This window comes from Aotus nancymaae, unplaced genomic scaffold, assembly GCF_030222135.1.
Source record: "Aotus nancymaae isolate 86718 unplaced genomic scaffold, 86718_ANA_hifiasm-v0.15.2.pri h1tg000020l, whole genome shotgun sequence".
NCBI classification, from domain to species: Eukaryota; Metazoa; Chordata; class Mammalia; order Primates; family Aotidae; genus Aotus; species Aotus nancymaae.
The window spans coordinates 69,042,687-69,064,269 of NW_026988432.1; the positions used below are offsets into that span (position 1 = coordinate 69,042,687).

General features: G+C 37.5%; 1 protein-coding gene across 4 annotated transcripts in view; it reads left to right on the forward strand.

Annotated features, from left to right (window-relative positions):
* PIEZO2 (piezo type mechanosensitive ion channel component 2) overlaps positions 1–21,583 on the forward strand; it is a 450,041-nt gene that overhangs the window by 250,144 nt on the left and 178,314 nt on the right. For all 4 annotated transcript variants that reach the window (XM_064379448.1, XM_064379449.1, XM_064379450.1 and 1 more), the window contains exon 5: positions 10,426–10,588. In XM_064379448.1, the coding sequence (XP_064235518.1) occupies positions 10,426–10,588 (163 nt within the window). The remainder of the gene's footprint in view (positions 1–10,425; positions 10,589–21,583) is intronic.

The window sequence follows — 21,583 nt, forward strand, 5'->3', positions numbered from 1 at the left end:
GCTATTGTTGTTGTTGTTAATTTCTCTTGTTTGTTTTAGTCATTCATTAGCAGCAGTGGTGTTTTGGTAAATGTTTAACAACTGGCTCTCTAGGAAAAAAAATACCTGATTTGCAGCATTTGCTAATTTCCATGATCTAATGCTCCCACTGTGGTAGACTCTAAGCTAGTAATATACTCTCATGGAGCGTGGAATTGGAAAGAGTCAGTCCCAGGCAGTTTCAGCAAACGCCTGAGGAGCAGAATGCATGAGGGCAAGTAAGCGATGATCCCCTTGGCCCTGCATCCTACTCGCCTCTGTGAATACCCTCCACTGGGGCCAGGGAGTTAGGACTCTTTTAACAGACCTGCTGCCTCATAAAAAACCAGTTACCCTTCTAGGAGAATAAGGTACTGTGTATTCTAAATGGAAATGAGCAACTGTCACAGTGAGGATAGTACATTTAAATACTCAATCAGTGTTTTACTTTGAAAATAAACAAATCCAGGCACCATTGTAAAATACATACATACCTACATATCTGTTTATCTCCTGAAAATCCAGCAATAATTCATACCTTAGGGTAATTAGATATCTGCATAGAATGACTATATGGTATAAAAAAAAGCTACTAATTTCACAGAAACAAGCTATTTGTTTTCTCTAATGCATCAATCATTAACTGTGGAATCCCTTGATTTAAATACCGGAAGTGATTCTCAACAAATGTTACATTTCTTTCCAGAGTTTATAATCTAAACCTTTCTCTGTTTACACCAAATATATTAGTCTTGCCATATGTGACTTGCTAGTCAGATATTAAAGAAACATAGTCTCTCCCTCTCATATCAAAATTATATCTATCTATCTATCTATCTATCTATCTATCTATCTATCTATCTATGAGACATGTGGGAAACAGTTGAAATCAAAATCAGGGGTCCTATCCTTTTATTGAACTTTTGTTATTATATATACATTCACTTTATTTGTCTACTTTTAAAGTTATTGAAGCCAAGTGACTAAAGACACCTGCATCAGAGTCATATTTAAGACAAACCAAAGTAGACTCTCTCTCAGTGTGTGAACTGCAGAAACCACTACGGAACCATCTTAATAGTTCTTATTTGTTTAAACAATGGTCTTTTGATATTTTATTCATGTTGTTGTAATTCAGTTGAAGCTGACCTTTCTACCAATTCTGATTTGCCCCCCAAAAGAGTTCCATGATTGAGATATTCTTTGTGAACTTCTGAAGATGACCGTGATGATCCTCTCACCTGGATGCTTCCCAGCAATACCTGAAACTCCAACGTTTTTCTTCTTTCCTGGTCTCATCTAAATTGTATTGCCTCCTTATTTTGGGTATTCATGGTAGAAATGAAATTTTGGAGTTGGAAAGGTCCTAAGAAGTCATTTTGTAAGGTGAGAAATTAAAGCTTAGAAAAACAAAGAAATCTTCTCATGAGTATCCACCTGTCTCACTTCTTCTCTGGTCTTTCACAGGAGAATGGCAATTGAATTTGATTACTAAGTTTTTTGGACCAAATTCAGCATGGCCATCAGTGCCTCAGTTGGTCATTATCTATCCCAGTCAAAGTAATTGATGTAGTATCTTTCATATTTGTTCTACACAGGAAAATCTAAGCAGTATGACTGTTGAAACTTTTAAAAACAATATGAAGTATTAAAGATACACTTTGTATCTACCAACCAGTTTTCACCAAGCTTAGGAACTTGAGCATTACCAATAGAGTTAATTATATCCCTCTCCTCTGCGCTGAAATAGGTGTTTGTCACTTTTGCATAGTTTTTACGCATGAAGCCCTAAGCAATCTGTATTTTGCATATTTTGACTTTCTTGCTCACCATCATGATATACACCTGTATCCATAGATGTAGATCTATATCACACATGCACTTGTACTTACTTATTGCTGTGTAGTATCTGATTTTATGGATATGCCATAATTTAATGCCTAGTCTCCTCTTTATGGACAGTCCCTTTCAAGGGATATAATCACTGTCTGAACGAGTAAGATCAGTATAACTCTAACAAGATTGGAAAAAACTTTTTTTGCCTGTTCAAGAGAACATGATGTTTGAGGTAGGTTAGTATGTGCTTCCTGTATAAAACATGTCATTGTCATGCACCTGAAAAACAGTGCAGCTTAGGTTATTTTATGGGAAAATGTACACATTGATCTCATTAATTTATTAAAATCGGACTTCATCTACCCAAAACCTGGTTAGCCTGATACCATGCAGAATTTGCTTGAAATAAAATTTAATTTATTGTTAAATGCCCTGTAATACATACTTACAATTAGGTTAGAGAGCCTTACATACATGCTTATGCTATGCACTGTCCCTAGATAACCTAATTTACTCTGTTGACTTTAGCCAACACAGGTGAGAAGAAAACTCTCAAACCTACCCCATCAGCCATGACTTTGCTCCCAGGCACAAACTCCATGTGGTTTTCAGTTTAAACTCTCACCTCTGCACCTGAAAGTCCTGACCACACCTGACACTCACCGTGAAAACACAGCCTGCACTACCAGCAGCCACATCACTGTTTCTCCTGTGGCCTTCATTTCCTTGGTGATCATGTTTCTCCTTTGCTTCGAGTCCTGTAGTTCTGGTTATGTCATTTTTTTTTTTTTTTTTTTTTTTTTTTTTGCAAAATCTCCAAGCTTTTTATGGCCTAACCTTCACAACCAATACTCCATGCTTAGAGACAGTGCCTGGCATATAGTAAATGCTTAACAATTTTTTTTGAATTAGTGAATTAAAAATTCTGTCAAATTGAGCCATTTAATGTTCATTAGATACACTTCATATGTTTTGTTCTTGAAATATTTTCTCCAACATATTTATTTAATAACTATGAACATATGTTTTAATCACTTATAACTTCCAATTTTGACAATGAAATCTGCATGTGCAAATAACTGAAACTTTATTTGTAAACTCTCTGTGATCTCCATGCCATTACCAGGCAACAGTAATGTTCCCTCCTCTTAGTGTTTGTGTATTATCTTCCCCGAACTGAATTACAATGCTCTTTGTGATAGGTGTCTCATCTAATTTTTCAACAGTGCTCTGCACAAACTATCGTGATAAGAAGAAAAGGCCAAATATTTGAAGAGGCAACAATATGTCCTGGAGCTAGCATGCATCCAGGCAGTCTTTACTGATGGTTTACACTGCTCCACCTACCATGCTGGTCCCCAGGGAAATAGAGATGAAACAGACATGGGCTTCCATCAGGCAGATTGGTAAATCAGTGAATGACACAGTGTTAAACATTCTACTGATGGAGCATGTGGGAAGGATGGTGGTCGATTCTGTTATGGAATGAGTGTGAAGTGGGCAAGGTAGGAAGGGTTTCACAGAGGATACATGGTAGGTGAGTTTTAAGAGATGAGGAGAACCTGAAGCATACTGAGAGAAGGGCATTGTTGGCCAGGGGAGAAGACCGCACACTCACTCAGAGGGAAAACACTAGCATGTTCTGGATTTATGTATTCAGTATGACTGGAATTTGAGGTCGAGGGAAATGATGGCAAATGATAAGGCAAACCAGACCTGGGACGTGGAGGGCCCCATGTCACGCTCAGGAATGTGGATGTTTCCTGTGGGTCGTGGGGTTGAAATGATCAGCTTTATTCTGCTAAAAAGTAAACCCTGATATTAATGTGAAGGCCTGACTGGCACAGGGGACAACCTGAGATGAAATCATCAGGATGCTGCTGCAGTCACCCAGAAGCCAGACTGGGTTGTGGGGATAAAGGGGAGGGCTGGGAAGGGAAATGTTAGGTAGTCAGAATCTCCTCCAGTCTTTCAGTGAGAGAATGGAAGCTTCCAGATTCTGTCTTGGTCACTAGGTTGATGATATAACTGTTTTCCAAAATTAGGACTATAGGAGAGCTGATTTGGAGTAAGAATAACATTGAGTGTAAAATCTGTGGGATACTGAAGTATAGATATCCAGTAGGAAAATGGATATATGCTGACGTTTCTCAGTGGACAAATTGGATTGGGTATGTACATTATTTGCCCTTGAAACCATTTCTTAAGAATTTCATCTAACACTATTACATTCTACAGAGCTAGTGTTCATGAAACAGCTTTTGGGAATTGGTGTACTGGAGAATGTTCATTGATCTGTGATTCTGATTGAAATGAACAAATAAGTCACCATGTGGGTGCTGATTAGGACCTTGGGGATAGATATATCATCCAGGGTGACCATGTAGAGTGAGAAGGAAAACAAAAGAAGAACAGAATTTCATGGACTCATCAACATTTGAGGAGGACATAGAGAAGAATCTGGTGGCTACTACCCAATTCAGAATTTCTTAGTGGGACTTCCCAGCAACATGAGTTTTCAGGGATGTTCATAGGAGGGTAGAGAATTAGATGAGAGTGTAAGAAAACCAAGGGAAAGGAGATTTGAGAGTAGAAGGGGTTGATCTTGCTTGTCAAATGCAGCATGGAAGTGGAATGTGACGAGAATTGGAATGGGTCACTTGAGCCTTACAGTTGGGAGAGCAGGGACATCCTGAGAGGACAGCTCATTTTCTGAGCAATGGTGGGTGATGAGGCCTGTTGCATTAGGAGGAAGATGGGCAAGGGGAGCCCATGATGTAGTGAGTGTTGCCTCCCAAGACAAAGTGAGAAGGTAAAAAGCATGAGCTTGCTGTCAGTCTCTGTCCCTAACTGTGTATTTGAAGCAGCCATTCAAAACTCATTGGTTTCCACGATCTGTAAGATGAGAAAATGGACTAGACTATTTCCAATTCTCATCCAGCTCCATAATTTTAATGACTGACTTAGTGAACAGATGAGTAGTAGGGCAATTAGATGATGGAATGAAATGAGATGTTACTGACTTCTGAATTATTAAAGGCCTATTAAAACTAAATGTATACAGAATGTATAACATATATATTACTAACATAATATATATGTTAGTATAGTTTCCAAATTATTCATTCATTTTAAAGAAAAATATAGATCAATGAACATTCTCTAGCCGAGCACTTCCCAAAAGCTGCTCCTTGCACACTAGCTCTATAGAATGTAATAGTCTTAGAAGAAACTTGTAAGAAATAGTTTCCCAGTCTAATAAATGTAATTGTTTTACTACAGAATTTCTCAAGTCTTTTAGTATAATGGTACGCATTGTGAGTTTCTCATATTTACTGGACCAATGACTGTTTCTTTTTTCTCTTTTGTCTTGTTTTGCTTTGTTTTAATGCACAGCATTTCTGAGGACTGGCATTTTGATGAATGTACTTTAGTAAGCACTGAAGAAGGAAACATTATAGATAAGATGGTCTCCAAATGACATACCAGTCAGACTATGACCTGTTTATTGTACATACTTTTCAAAAGTATCATTGTTTCTGCAATGGCAGTATTATGAATGCACTGCTTTGTTAACTCAGCAAGCCAAAAGTAGTAGTTAATAGTTTAGCACCTCTATGGCTGAATGATTCCATTCTAAGTACGGATCGCAGCCCAATTCTGGATTCAGTAGCTAAATTCTATCACAGCAGGTGGAGTGATTGCTTTAGCAAGCTACATTCATTTATTCCCTTAATATATGTATGCTATAAAATGTCTCTTTGGGGACCAAGAAGCACAAAGCTGAGACTGTTGCCTCAAAGTGACTGTTTGCAAATTGGAAGCTTAATGCAATCCACAGGTGGGAAAGGTATAAGGCTCCGACTTTCCTGCTCTGTCTGTTGTGGTGCAAGAAGCAGCTGAGGCCACAACTGGAGTTCTTATTACTTTCACTTGAGAAGTCTTTTCCTCTCCACTCTACTTGGATGATGCTTTTCATAAAATGACACAGTCAATTTGTTTTCCATGAAAGAACTGTAATAAACTATTGCCAAAAATCCACCTGAGTAGTACCAGCCTGCTACTTCTCCTGACCTCAGCCCCACACTGAAACAGTCACTGAAGCCTGGCCTTTGTTCTTACTGATTTCTTTCCTTGCTCCCCATTTTTTTCTCATTCTAATGATATTAATTCTAGTTTATTCTGTTCAGTCATGTTAGGTAGACTTTAAAAGTATACAATGAATCTCTGCAATTTTCCTATGATAAATTCAGTCATCAGATTTCATTACTATAATATAAATGTACTCTGGATGAAGCTCCTTAATTGAGTTTTCTTACTCTTTCTCCAAATAAAAGGAATTTGCTATATTTTAAAACCTTTATTACAAGCATTTTTTTAATGGAGTAAGAGTTTATAGGCCATTTGTAAAAATGAAGCTTTCACAGGGCAGTCCCTCTTTCAGATCATTTTTTAAGTTGATGTGTAATAATTGTACATATTTTGGGGTACATTTGATACATGCATATAATATGTAGTGATCAAATCAGGGTAAACATTTATGATTTCTTTGTGTTGGGAAAATTTTAAATCTTCTCTTCTAGCTATTTTGAAACATACAATAAACTATTATTAATAATATAGCCACCCTACTGTGCTACTGAACACTAATTTTATTCTCATTAACCAGTTACTCCTCACTCCACCTCCCTGCCATCCCTCTCAGCCTTTGGTAACCACCTCTCTATTCTCTGCCTCTATGAGATCAACTTTTTTAGCTCAGACATATGAATGAGAACATTGTCTTTGTGTGTCTGCCTTATTTCACTTAGAATAATCACCTCTAGCTTCTTTCATATTGCTGCAAATTACAGGATTTTATTCCTTTCTTAGGGCTGAATAATATGCTATTGTGTATATGTAGCACATTTTGTGGATCCATTTATCTGTTGATGGACACTCAAGTTGATTCCATATCTTGGCTATTGTGAATAGTGCTACAATAAACATGGAAGTGTAGATATCTCTTAGATATACGAATTTCTTTTCTTTTGGGCGTATACCTAGCAGTGGGATTGATGGTGCTATTTTTAAGTTTTTGAGGAACCTTCATACTGTTTTCTATTGTGCTCACACTATTATACATTTCCACCAACAGTAGGTTCCCCTTTCTCCACATCCTTGTCAGCATTTTTTTTTTCTGGTCTTTTTGATAATAACCATTCTAACTAGGATGAGAGAGTAGCCCATTGTCGTTTTGATTTGCATTACTTTGATGATGAGTGATGTTGAGCAATTTTTTTTACATAAGCTGTTGGCCACTTGTATGTCTTCTTTTGAGAAATGTGTGTCTGAGTCATTTGCCTGTTTTTAATTGGTTATTTATTTTTACTATGAGATCGTTTGAGCCCCTTATATATTCTGATTATTAATTCCTTTCCTCTGGATATTTTGCAAATATTTTCTCCTATTTTCTAGGTTGTCTCTCCACTCTGTCAATTATTTCCTTTGCTGGACAGAAACTTTTTAGCTTGACATAATCCCGTTTGTCCACTTTTGCTTTCATTGCCTGTGCTTTTGAGGTCTTACCCAAAAAAATCTTTGTCCAGACTAATGTTCTGAAGTGTTTCCACAGGGTTTTTTCCTAGTAGTTTTATAGTTTTCTTCTAGGAGTTTTCATGTTTTCTTCTAGTAGTTTCATAGTTTCAGGCTAGACCATTTTTAAAGCAAATCTGATTGGATTGAGAATTGATTCCTAGGAGATCCTAGATTAGATGATTCTTCAAGTTTTAATTTTTATGTCTATTATAGTAACAAATAAATGGAAACATTCTATGTATAACAGTAGTTGACAGTTAAATAAATAGTCTGTCCGTTAGCATGATGATATATAAAAATAAATCATCAGTGAGTTGTAAAAATGTTAGTGACATGTTAAATGAACGAATTAGCTTGAAAACAGTAGGTAAATAATGAACTTAGTTTTGTTAACTATAAATGTGCACAACCATGTATAGAAGGAAGATTGGAAAGGAAAGCCATGTGGATACATACATGAGAAAGCAGTTGAAAGCATAAAAGAGGAGAATGGAGTATATATAATTTTATTCTCTCTCTATGTGGCTTTTGGGAAGTTAGATCGCCTTTTGCAGCCTTAGTCTTCTCATATGTAAAAGGAGAATAATAATGCCTAACTCAATACAATGATTGGTTGTATTAATTAATAATGTGTCTAAAGTTCTTAGCATGAAGTAAGTGTTCAGGAAATGGCAGGTATTATTGATAACTTTTATTTACCAAAATGTTAACAGTAGCTATTCCTAGATGCTGAGGTTCTTGCTATTTATTATTTTTAAGTGATTTTACCAAAATATATAGCATATAATGTAAATAAATACAGTGTGTAATCACTTAAAGTATATATGAATATATATACACATATATGTATGTATTTACATGGTATATTGCTCTATATTTTGCTTCCTTTCCCTGAATAAGTTTTATCTCCGATAAACATTTTTTCAAAGACTTAACCCTTTTTTGAAGTTTTATGCTTAATTTTTCCGTAGATCATCTTATCTTCCCTGGAAGTTTTTATGCTGGTACAGACTCTTGACTCCTCTGCATATATATTTCCTATTTTAAACTCATTTTGTAAACCTAAGTCTGTATAACTTTCTCTTCATATCACCTACTCATTTCATTAGCTTTTTCTTGCTACAGTTTATTTTGTATTATATGAGTGAGCAGAGAACATGCCAGGAATCGCTCTTCATGTGGCTTTTAATAATAGTAATAGGTACTGTGGTTACAGTACTACACATCGCTACAACACTGCAAGCCCAGTTGCTCAGGGTTGCAGAGGCACACAGGGCAGGCGTCTAGCACCGGATGAGGGACGTGGCTGGCCCATGTCGTGTGCTAAATGGTGTGAGAAGTCTGCCAATGGCTATTAAGCTCTGATGTCTTGCAGCAGAGTGAGCTTAGCCAGAACACATTTCAGCTGAGGTGATGTGTGCTGGCCAGCTATGCTGGCAACTCAATATACTGCCTCTCATTCCCATATTCATTACCCCTGGATGCCTCCCAAAATCACAGATGGTGTTTGTATTACCTTCCCAGACAGATCTCTCCTCCTCTTCCAGTTGAAGCTTTTTCTCCTCTCCACTTCACCTTCTGGCCTTTGCTGCCTGCTGTATTATTAAATATATTTGTTTCAGGATCTGAGTTATAACAAAAATGCCCTATATATGTGAAAATTATCTAAATGTCAATTGATGCTGCTCTTCTCAAAATGCAGACTTGAGTGAAAATATGTGTTTCATTCTTTACAAAGAACTTTCACAAGCATTATTTCATACATATGTATTTATATTTTCTTCTAAAACCGTGGCCTAGTATCTCATGTCACTTGAATAAAATAAGGAAGGCAAATAGTATTACTTCTTCAGCACAGCAGAACAGGTGACTGTGATAAGCCCGCAGTAGGATGCAGCTACTAAGTTTCAAACTTAGACTTGAATTCAAATTTTCTAAGTTCAGTGTTGCTTCTCTAGGATTAAAAGAAAACGTGTACTGGATCCACCTTTCTTGGAATAATACAGAAGACAAAATCAACCAAGTATACAAAATAATGAAGAGGTCCTGGATTTCAGGATTGCTTTAACATTTTCTCTATTTTCCTTCTAGCTCTGACTTATATAAAAAGTAAAATGTCTTTTTTTTTGAGATGGAGTTTCGCTTTTATTGCCCAGACTGGAGTGCAGTGGTGCAATCTCAGCTTACTGCAACTTCCACCTCCTGGGTTCAAGAGATTCTCCTGCCTCAGCCTCCAAAGTAGCTGATTACAGGCATGTACCACCAAGCCCGGCTAATTTTTGTATTTTTAAAAGAGACGAGGTTTCTCCATGTTGATCAGGCTGGTCTCAAACTCCTGACCTCAGGTGATCCACCCGCCTCAGCCTCCCAAAGTGCTGAAATTAAAGGGGTGAGCCACTGCACCCAGTTTTCTATTTTTTTATTTTTTTTTATTTTTTTTTTGTATTTTTAGTAGAGACGGGGTTTCACCATGTTGACCAGGATGGTCTCGATTTCTTGACCTCGTGATCCACCCGCCTCAGCCTCCCAAAGTGCTGGGATTACAGGCGTGAGCTACCATGCCCGGCCCTGCATCCAGTTTTTAAAAGTAAAATATCTTCTAGCTGCTAGTATGTATCTAGTTTTTAACTATCTTCTAGTTGCTAGTATGTATCTACTTTTTAACTGCTTCAGCGAGATTGCAAACAACTGCATTTCTACTGGACATGTGGTTTATTTAACAATAACATAGTCTATTAGCATGTTTTAGGAGTGAGAATTGGTTCAAGAGTTCTTTATAATATTTCTGAAACTCCAGGGAACACTGGAATCTTCCTGAATGTGTAGGTTTTAAAAGACACTGAGGTCAATAAAAAGCTTTCTGGTACCTTCTAGGGAGAAGTTGAGCATCTTTAATTTTAAATCATTAAGAAGACCGAAACATCCTATAAGGCAGTTTAACCACAGAAATACAAGAACTAAATTTTCTCCCCTTCCTTTTTTTTTCCTTTATAGCTTAAAGGGAGCTGATGCTGGCAATGGGATCAGAGTGTTTGTACCTGACATCGGGATGTTCATTGCTAGTCTGACCATCTGGCTTCTCTGTAGAAACATTGTTCAGAAACCTGTGACAGACGAAGCAGCACAGTGTAACCTGGAGTTTGAAAATGAAGAATTGGTAAATCCAACTCCATATCTCTTCCTTCTTTGATTTCTGAGGAACTTGACCCTTAATAAGTTGCAGAACTATGATAATAACAACTGAGCATGCAGAGCACGTTATGATTCACAGTGCTTGACTTAATGTTAATAGTCACTTTGCATGACACTCTCATGCAGTGCCAGTGGGCAGACACTCTGGTCCACTCCTTAGCAATAAGGAGACTGGCTCAGGGGTGTTCATAGGTTAAGGGACAGGCTTTGACCCTCCACCCCAAACTATCACCTGGTATTATCTCAGAGACTGACCGTGTATAGTGTTATGGTCCAACTGGTCTGGATATTTTAGTTATTGCAGAATATTTAAAGAAGTAACATCTGGTTGTTTTAGGAGAAAAAACAAATTCCTCCTTGCAGGGCAGGTTTCCAGTCTGTGCATCTTGTCCTGCTCAGTGGAGTGGTGGTAACTTGGCATGCTTTGATAAAGTTGTTTTGAAGCACTCCAAGGGGGAAAACATACATATTTGGAAAAGTGTGAGAATTTTAAAAAGGCAAAAATAATGAATGAAATGTATGTTTGCTAGCTGGTGGAAAGGTTTCAGGAGTAACTGCTGAATTGGAAGCTTGTCATATTTTCATCCTTGAGTATGGGAGATGTCAGACAGCTCTGACACTGCCCCCTGACCTGCCTCAGGACACTGTTATGTTCTAATAACTGTACTTTGTTAGGTGAGATTAGGTGACATCAATTTAAAAAGTAATTGATTTATTAGTGGAAAGGTAACATTTACAAAGGAAAAAGTGACTAAAAATATTTGATTTGGACATTTGATGCAAAACACTTGCAAGTACTAAAGGTTTTCAATCATAAGCTTTGGCAAGATATTAAACTTGTAAAACTGAAGTTAATTGAAGTTACCTATATTGATAATGTTAACCACTAAGGCATTGAGAGAGGAAAATTCTCACAGAAAATGATTTATGTGGTTCACAAAAAAGCAGACAATTGCCTTGTATGCTTATTTAAAAAACAATAAAGAGAGGGTATAATTCAATAAATCTTTGCAAACTAGAAATGATACTGCCTAGCAGGCACGATGGCTCACCCCTGTAATCCAAGCATCTTGGGAGGCCAAGGTGGGCAGATCACCTGAGGTCAGAAGTTTGAGGCTAGCCTGGCCAACATGGTGAAACCCTGTCTCTACTAAAAATATAAAATAATTAGCTGAGCACGATGGCATGTGCCTGTAATTCTAGCCACTTAGGAACCTGAGGCAGGAGAATCGCTTGGACTGAGGACGTGGAGGTTGCAGTGAGCCAAGCTTGCACCACTGCACCCCAGCCTTGGTGACAGAGTGAGACTCCATCTCCAAAAATAGAAATGATATTGTCTAAAATTCTTGTGGGTAAAAGGTAAGTAATCACCTTGCATATCAATGTTCTGCTATTTTTAAGGCAAATGTTAAAATGATGCTTGGTGTAAAAGTAATTACAGTTAAGATCAAAGTCACTACTAACTGCTTACATCTTACATTCAAGACTTCACACCAGAAGGCATGCATTAATATTCTAAAAATGGAAGAGTGCTTTCTCTTCTTGTTGACATTACAATTTTAAGATGGAGGATTTAAATTTTGACTGCTTTTTACATTTATAGTTTGAAAATGACTTTACTTAAATAATCCTTACCAAAATTTGCCTAAGTTTGGTGAAAGTAAACCAGTAACTCTGGTTCTTCAGGCTGGGGATTTTTTAGTTTTATTATTTATAAAGGCAAGATTTTGTTGTTGTTTCTGTTGTTTACTTTAAGTCCTGGGATACATGTGCAGAAAGTGCAGGTTTGTTACATAGGTATACATTTTGCCATGGTGGTTTGCTGCATCCATCAATCCTCCATCCAGATTTCAAGCTTTTGTTTCTGACCCAGGCTTTATAAACTATAAATTATCTATCCTCATAGATAATAACTATAGAAGTAGGAGAAAGGATAATTATTAAAAATTAAGTGGACTTAGAAGTCAGATATGGAGGCTGCCTAGTGTGTGATGCTGAGACAATTGTTTATTCTCTTTCTTCTTCTGCAAAAGACAGTTACTAATACTATATCACATAGTTATTGTGAATGCTAAATAAAATATCTAGTAAAAAGCACAGTGCCTGCTCATTTTGCTTGCTTAAATAAATTTCTGTTTGCTCTGCTCATTTTGTCCTTCTCCAATTTGAGAGGTAGTAGAGCAATGCCAAATTCCAATGATCCTCTTAGAATTATAGAAACTTAAATAGGAAGACATTTCCCTTTAGAATTATGGAAACTTAAATGGGAAGATATTTTGAGGCCAACTCACTCAGTAAAAGAATCTCTTCTGTGCCATTCATAACAGATAACCATGATGAGTTACAAAGCTTCTTATAAAAAGAACTTATATGACCAAGGACAAATGCTCTTTACCATAGGACTAAGAAAGCCTACATTGATCAAGAAAAAGCCATGACTGTGAGGCCATGATTAGGTGCTATACAGCTGATGAAGAATATAACACAATGCAGTCACATGGGTTAATTCTAAAATCATATTTCCTTTCTGATTTTGATTTTCAGAGACAGATTTATGACTTCACTTCCATTTGAAATTTGCTTGAATATGCAAGCCTTATGTATTATTAATCACATTATTTAAAGATAATAAGATGGACAGATACTCTAAACATTATTTATTAGGAACATTGAAAATACTAAATGTCTTAATTACGGCATTGTTTTCCTTCTCAGTTAAATTTGTTTGGGGCTATTTTAGATACTGATTTTTACTCTCTTGGCACATTCCAGCCCATCAGGTAGCCCAGGAAGAGCAGAGGGGTGGGTGAATCTTCTGAGATTAATTCACAAGGAAAAATTGCTTCCATGTGGCAATCTGGACTTGAATCTGAAAGGAATATAAGCACCTGGCCAAAATAAGCAGGGGATTTATTTTATTTTTGACACCGCAACATACTTCCTGCTGCTTATAAATCTTGGCGTTTGCACTCTAGAATGTTTGGTTTTTGAGGATACTGGAAGAACAGTGTTTTCTGGCATTATTTCTTCTTTCATTTATCTCAATGGAGAAATGGCAAGATTAATCCACTGGTGCCTGGGAGAATTCCTTTTCAAATGCAGTGTTGTTTTAAAGCAGCAACTAAGCCCTGGGAAAGACTCTTAGGTCTTCTGTAATCTTCACTGATTTGATAAGGCTCAAGTTTGGTGTTTTAAAGGTGTTCATAAATCCAAGGATTCCCCATAAAATCCCCAGGGGAAGTGGAGACAGCAGTGCAGTGGGAGCCTGTGCCTTGCTCCTGCATTTTACCAAGAGCTGACTTCAGACAGGAAACACTTCTCAAATGCCATCAAACGTTCTTTCTCATCTGACACATCTGTGGTCTTGTTCACTTTAATTCAGAAGCAGATCTACCAATCAATCATAACTGGGAGAAAGATTCCTGATCTGAAATCTTAAATAAGAAGAGTTTTATTATGAAGATTAAATTGAGTAGAAAACGGTTATTTACATAATAAAACCATGTATAATTTCACAAAACTGGTATTATCTTGTATAATCCTATGCTTACAACTCCTTCTAGCTCTTACATGAGATTTGAGGCCTTATTTTTTAAAACAGTATTTTAATGTATTATTAAACCAAATTTCTGATAAATTAAATAGTTATTCAAATATGAATTGCAGTCATGACAGCTTGTGTAAAGAGGCATCTTCTTAACAGTCTGACAAGTCAAATATGAAGGATAAAAAGAATATTCCATTGTAAGTCATCCCCATCTGCTAAAAATTCAGGGATGCAAAATTAAGTTCTGCTAATGTTATTTGGAAATTTATTCTGAACCTCAAAGATTGCACATTGCTTTCTAATTCCTAGTATCCATTAACCTATCACAGCATCTGAACATTCTAGCACATGATATGACCAATTGGGCTGTGTTTCAAGTCTCAACTCTGTGGTTCAAGTTGCAGTTATATTAAAAAGCAAGAGACAAAGAGTGAGAGAAATCTGTCATTTTATTGTCATCTTATAATTAGGCTTTCAACATCTGCTCAGTTTTAGCCTGAGATTTAGTTCAAAGTCTCCTGCTTTAAATTTCCTGGATCCTATTTCTTCAAGTCAGACTTGATCATTTGAAACATGGAACCATTCAGAATGGTAAGATGTTGAATGGCTGCCCAGATTCCTTGCAAACCTTGCACTTCATGACTTAGGGTGAATGAAAAGCCTTCTTTGTGGTTGTCCTAAAGGCTGTCACTGCCAATCTTAGTGGTAAAGTGGGTGACTCCCTTTGTTGGCCCTTAAGGTCATTTTCAGAAACTGGGCAAAACTTCCTGTCATACATACCTCAAAATGCCGGACACTTGGTCTGCCTTCTTGGGGTGAAACACATTCACAATTTGGGCAAAACTTTTAATTCTAGCAGTTTTAGATGTCATTAGTTTAAATAGAAGAGAGGATTTTTTATTGGAGGAAGTCATGGTCCTGTTTATTGACTTCTGGAAAGTTTTAGTATTTATCACAGACTTGTTTACTCTGAATCTATGACTGACTTTATTCCCCCAGAGTCTTCCAGCCACATCCCTGGTCACCAGATGAGAGCATGGATGCCCACTTATCCTGTCCTCTGATATCAACACACCTGTGGAACAGGCCCTTGGGACAGTCAGTCAGACCCGTCTTCATTGCATAGAAAGGCAGGGATATTATTATTGACAATATGTTCATTGAGTGGACATTGCCTAGCATGGATTTGAATATACAACTCATTATAAAAATGATTTAAAGAATTATTAAAGAGGAAATCAGCTAAAGCATCTTTAAACTATTAAAATGAAATCATTATAGATTAATCTTCATTTTTATTTCACCCATTTTTTAATTCATTTAGCAACCTTTAACAGCTTGTACCTCTTCTCTGCCTTTTTCAAAGAATCAAAGCTCCAAAAAAGCCTTTCATGTTTAACAATCTTTTTAGATTAATATTTTTACAATTTCTTGGAATATGTTGTTCTATCTTTGTAGCATTTGGTAGGTGATTTTATGCATTTGAATTGCAAATTTTATGCATTTGAATTGCAAATAACCACAAATACCCACAAGGAAAACTTGTGTGAGGCAATTGCAGAGCTCCTGTGTTCCTTTCTTGGGGATAGAGTAGGCAGTCAGGGCTGAGATGAGAGGAACCAGAGTCCTACCTCTCATGCCATCTGTCCTAACTCCAGAGAACCTGCATCACTCAAGGAATCCCAGTCACTTCTTTGTCCTTCTTTCCACCTTTAATTTGTAAATATCCCTGAAATAGAATTTTCACCAACTTAATGTAAATTAGTTCCCCATATTGTTTTGAAAATATTAGTCATATGTCTGGGAGCAGGAGATACAGTTCCTGCCCCTACCTCTACTCATTCTTCCCACTGACTTCCCCATCAAGTTTAATAGAAGCTCCATCTACCCAGCTGGTTGAGTCAGAAACACTGATGTGATTTCTTGGGGCCTTTATCAGTCACCACCAACAAATCCTTTGACTTCTGCCTTCAAATTATGTCTGAAGTCAGTCCACTTTTCTCTTCTCAGTGCCACAATACAATGACTATTGTGGCACTGAGAAGAGAAAAATGGACTGATTTCAGACAGTGTGGCAGCCATTGCCTCTCAGCTAGGCCTGGAAATATGTTCTAAATGGATCTCCCCATTTCCAGCTTCTCTTCTTACCCTATCCAATAGATACTGCACACACATCTGGATTATTCTTGTAAAATTAAAATTAAATTATGCCACTTCCCTAGATAAAAACACTTCTTTGGTTTCACCTTAACTTAGAATAAAATTCAGTCTCTTGATCTTGATGCTCATGGCTCTGCATGGTTTGGCCACATCCTACCTTCATGTCCTCACCCTGTGCTTTTTCCCTACTCCCTCACCGTGCTTAGCCACTCTGCCCTTCTGTCTGTGTCTACATGGGGTAAGCTCTCTTCCTGCTGGGTCTCTTCCAAGCAGTTCATTGTCATGCAGATGTCTTCTCCCCACTCTTGTTCTTCTGGTGTTCTGCTATGCAATTCACTCTTGTGCAGATGCTCTTCTCTCTACTCTTGTCCTTCTAGGACTCTACTGTGCAGTTCACTCTTGCACAGATGTTCTTCTCTCCACTCTTGTCCTTTTGGGGCTCTGCTGTGTAGTTCACTCTGCGTGAATGTTCTTCTTCTCACTTTTGTTCTTCTGGGGCTCTGCTATGTAGTTCACTCTTGCATAGATGTTCTTCTCCTCACTCTTGTCCCTCTGGGGTTCTGCTGTTCAGTTCACTCTTGTACAGATACTCTTCTCCCTCTTGTCTTTCTGGAGTTCTGCTGTGTAGCTCACTTTTGCATGGATGCTCTTATTCCTACTCTTGCCCTTCTGGGGATTTGTCAGGGCACACTTATATATAAGTGAACCTCTCTCTCTTTGCTAGGGCTTCAGAGAAGGATTTTTTTTTTAATCTATAGGCATGTTTATTTATTCAATATGTCTTTACTGAGGGCCTACTATGTTCCAGGATAAACAAAAACTAATATTTAACAAGAATTATTATTATTATTAATTTATAGTGAGTTGATTTTTTAAAATTATACTTTAAGTTCTGGGGTACATATGCAGGTCATACAGGATTGTTATATAGGTATACACATGCCATGGTGGTTTGCTGCATCCATTTCCCCATCACTTATATTAGATATTTCTCCTAATGCTATCCCCCTAGCAGGGTGTTAGGGGATTGGGGAAGGATACCATCACTCCCCAGTGTGTGATGTTCCCCTCCCTGTGTCCATGTGTTCTCATTGTTCAACACCCACTTATGAGTGAGAACATGTGCTGTTTGGTTTTCTGTTCTTAACAAGAATTATTGTTTTTGTTTTCTTGCTTTGCTTGCCAAGACATTTATCCTTCTTTTAAAAGAAAATCACATTTGCCTCGGGAATAACTAGACTAGGTCATTCCAAATCCCTGTCAGATATAATCCCTTTTTTCTCTCAATGTCCATAGGATCTTATATTCTAAATTTATAAGTTGTTATATCTTCCCTGGGTAATTACTGGGGTCCCCCAGAAAACCACTGGGGTCCCATGTGGATTTTCATTTGTTATTCTGCCCTGGACCTAGCACTGTGCTTGAAGCAGAGCCTAGCCTTGGTTAAAAAAGTGCTGAGTGGAGGGAGGAATAGATGGACGAGAAAGGAAGGAATGCTGTTGATTCTGAAACAGTACCATCTCTGCTCAATATTTTGACACCTTCATAGCAAAGATATGAGTTTCATTTGCATCTTAGTCTATCACAAATAGTTACATGGGTTATGAATCTTTCTGGAAATTTTTGAGCACCAAGAAGGACTTAAAATGCTGCTTTTGTCATCAATGTATAAATTATTTCTAGAGTAAGTACCAGGCTGAATCATTTAGAACAGCTACACTTAGCTGGTTCCTACAAGAGAAAATAGGTGGTTCAGGGTGAGCAGTAATCTCTGGAACTAATGGTGAACTGATTAGATGACATAGGGGTGTGCATGTGTGTGTGTCCCTGCTGATTTGTTTCGATAGTGTTCCATTAAGTGATTTTTGCAAAAATATCTTAAAGAAGAAAGCCTTTAAAATAAACAGTCAATTGTATTTGGCTAGTCTCCATTGTTCATTTCCCTTTCAAATAATGTTCAGATGATTCTTAAAGACTACTGCCATTCTAAGTAGGTGAATTTACCTGGGAAGTTTTTAAAAGTTCAAGCGCAGGGTCAGAATAGTTCCTAGACCTATGAAGTCAGAATCCCAGGGGTAGGGGTGTATGTGTGGTAGGAATTGGACTACTTTTTTTCAAAGTTCCACAGATCCTTTAGGCATTGGTCTAATTGGCCACGGTCAGTTGATTCAGTTTGTCCTTCCCTGACCTTTATTAAACTTTAATTGTTTTGTTGGTGGTAGCTGAAAGCAATACCTATATACTCACTTTTCCAAATGAAATAGGGACTGCTTAAGCTGATTTTATGAGTTTGAAAAAATAATCTTCTCAAAACAAATCTAGCAACAGAATAAAGTATTTGCTCTATCCATTAAATGCTATAATGTTAGGCTTGCATAAGGTATACAATAGCATTCAAACACATTTATCTTTATTTCTCTTACTTCTTCCTTTCACAAGGGAATCCTGGGAATAACTTCTGCAGTGAGTCACAACACTTGTTTTTTCCTTCCTCTGGCTCTTCTGTTGAGATAAACCCATTATGTTAAGATAAATTGTTAACTTTTAATAATAAACAATGAATAAACAACTGGTGACACTTTAGAAAAATGCTCCTTTTGTCTCCCAGATCTTTTGGCTCATTATACATGACTTTGATACACTCTCATAGACATGTTTTTAGAAGCTTAGTTTTAACCATGAAGAAGAGAAAAAATGGATTCAGCTGCATGAAAAGCTCTGCTCTGAGGTCCAAAGCTTGACTAAAACCTAAAGGAAGTTCCAGAGATAAATTATTTCAATCTATTTTCTCAATAAGGGAGTCTGCTAGGATATGATTCAAACAAAATATTTTCAAATTGTGCCTATTCAGCTGAATCCCTATGGAGATTTCATTGATCAGTGGTTTCCAATGTCAGCCAAGGCATGGATTCTAGAGGGGCTGCTTCAGATCACCCCAGAGAGTACTTTAATCATACAGATTCCTGGAATTCATTTTAATAATTTCTGATTTAGTAAGTTTGAGTCTGAGCCTGGTCATCTGCCCTCTTAAAGGTTATTCTTAGTATTTATTTCAACCCAGTTGGATTTTTACGGTGCTTGGGAGTAATGAAACATGGATGTTTGAGTCCTATCAAAAGTGATTTATTATGTCTTTTTTGCCCAAAATTGAGTGGAAATCATGGTGGTTGTCATGCCTTAATGGAACCAGTGCTGCTTTAGCGTGAGAGGGGGTTATGGGATGAGATGCAGAAATGCAAAGGTTTAGATCTCATCTCATTGTGGAATGAAAGCTTTGTGTTTAGGCCTTTATTCAGGGCCCTAACAGAGAATAGACTGGCTTTGTATAAAGTTGATTTCATAACACCTAGAGCTTCCGTATGTGAAATGAGAGATGCTACACTAATACATGTTATCAAATGTTGAAATCAGTAACTTTTATCCATGTATTTTATGTTTCTAGTATTCAACTATTTTTATTTTATTTTTAATTGATAAATAACAATATATATAGTATATATTTATGGGGTACAATGTGGTGTTTTGATACATATATACATTGTGGAAAGAGGAAATCAGGTTAATTAGTATATTTATCATCTCAAATACTTATTTATTTGTGTTGAGGACATTTAAAATCCTCTCTTTTGACTATTTTATTTTTTATTATTTTATTTCATTTTTACATTTTTTTTGAGATGGAGTCTCATTCTGTCGCCTCGGCTGGAGTGCAGTGGTGTCATCTCTGCTCACTGCAACCTCTGTCTCCTAGATTCCAGAGATTCTCCTCTCTCAGCCTCCTGAGTAGCTGGGATCACAGACATGCACCACCACGCCCAGCTAATTTTTGTATTTTTAGTACAGACGTGGTTTCACCATGTTGGCCAGGCTGGTCTCAAACTCCTGACCTCAGGTGATCCTCCTGCCTCAGCTTCCCAAAGTGCTGTGATTACAGGCATGAGCCACCAAGCCCAGCCAACTATTTTGAAATACACATTAATAACTACAGTTACCATGCAGTACAATAGATCTCCCCAAATCATTCTTCATGTCTAAGTGAAATTTTGTACCCCCTTGATCAGCATCTCCCCTTTCCAGGTCACCAGCCTCCTTCCCCAGCCTCTGGTAGCTACCTATTTACTCCCTACTGCTATCAGTGCAACTTCTTTAGATTCCACATATAAGTGAGATCATGCCTTGTTTAACAGTCTTCCTGTGCCTGGGTTATTTCAATTAGCATACTCTTCTTTAGATTCATGCATGTTGTTGCAAATAACAGGATTTCCTGTTGAAATCAGGAATTTTTAAAAAGGCAAGATAAAGGACTTAAATGTCTTTAAATAAGTTTTAGATTTTGACATGGTCAATAATCTGTGTAATCATTTATTTGACTTTTTAAACTGTAAAGAGTTTATTTTGTCATCAGGTTCTAAGATGGCTCGGGAACCAAGGGAGTTAAATCTTTATTTATAGCTTCCCCTCCTCCTTAGCATCAAGGCCAGATTGAAGTTTTGTTCAAATGCAGGGACAGCTTACAGCTCCAGCAAGCAAGACTGCCTATTAGTAAACATGTGAGTCCATGCTCTTTCAGAGCGTCAGTGTTTATACTTCAGCAGACGAATCACTTGGGGGAAAGAAGCCTGCCTGTTAATAAGCCAGCCTGATGTGACTAATGGCAGTTCTGGCCCTGACCTACCAGGACAGTAGGGGCTCACAGAGTCTAACCCGTCTCGCTCTTGGCTCTCAGCTTGGCAAATTTAAAAAGTATTTCCAACTGACAGCCCCAGGAATTTCTGAATAAAAATGCTGAAAAACCTAAAGTACAGTGGTATGTTTATAAAAATCACAAAGTCCCAGTCTTGCCTAAGACAGGTCAGGGAAATGCATTTGTATAACCTCACAAAGGCATCTTGATCAGAGATTTCTTTTTTTTTTTTTAATTTCTTATTTATTTGTTTGTTTGTTTGTTTGTTTGTTTGTTTGAGATGGAGTTTCGCTCTTGTTACCCAGGCTGGAGTGCAATGGCGCGATCTCAGCTCACCGCAACCTCCGCCTCCTGGGTTCAGGCAATTCTCCTGCCTCAGCCTCCTGAGTAGCTGGGATTACAGGCACGCACCACCATGCCCAGCTAATTTTTTGTATTTTTAGTAGAGACGGGGTTTCACCATGTTGACCAGGATGGTCTCAATCTCTTGACCTCATGATCTACCCGCCTCAGCCTCCCAAAGTGCTGGGATTACAGGCGTGAGCCACCGCACCTGGCCCAGAGATTTC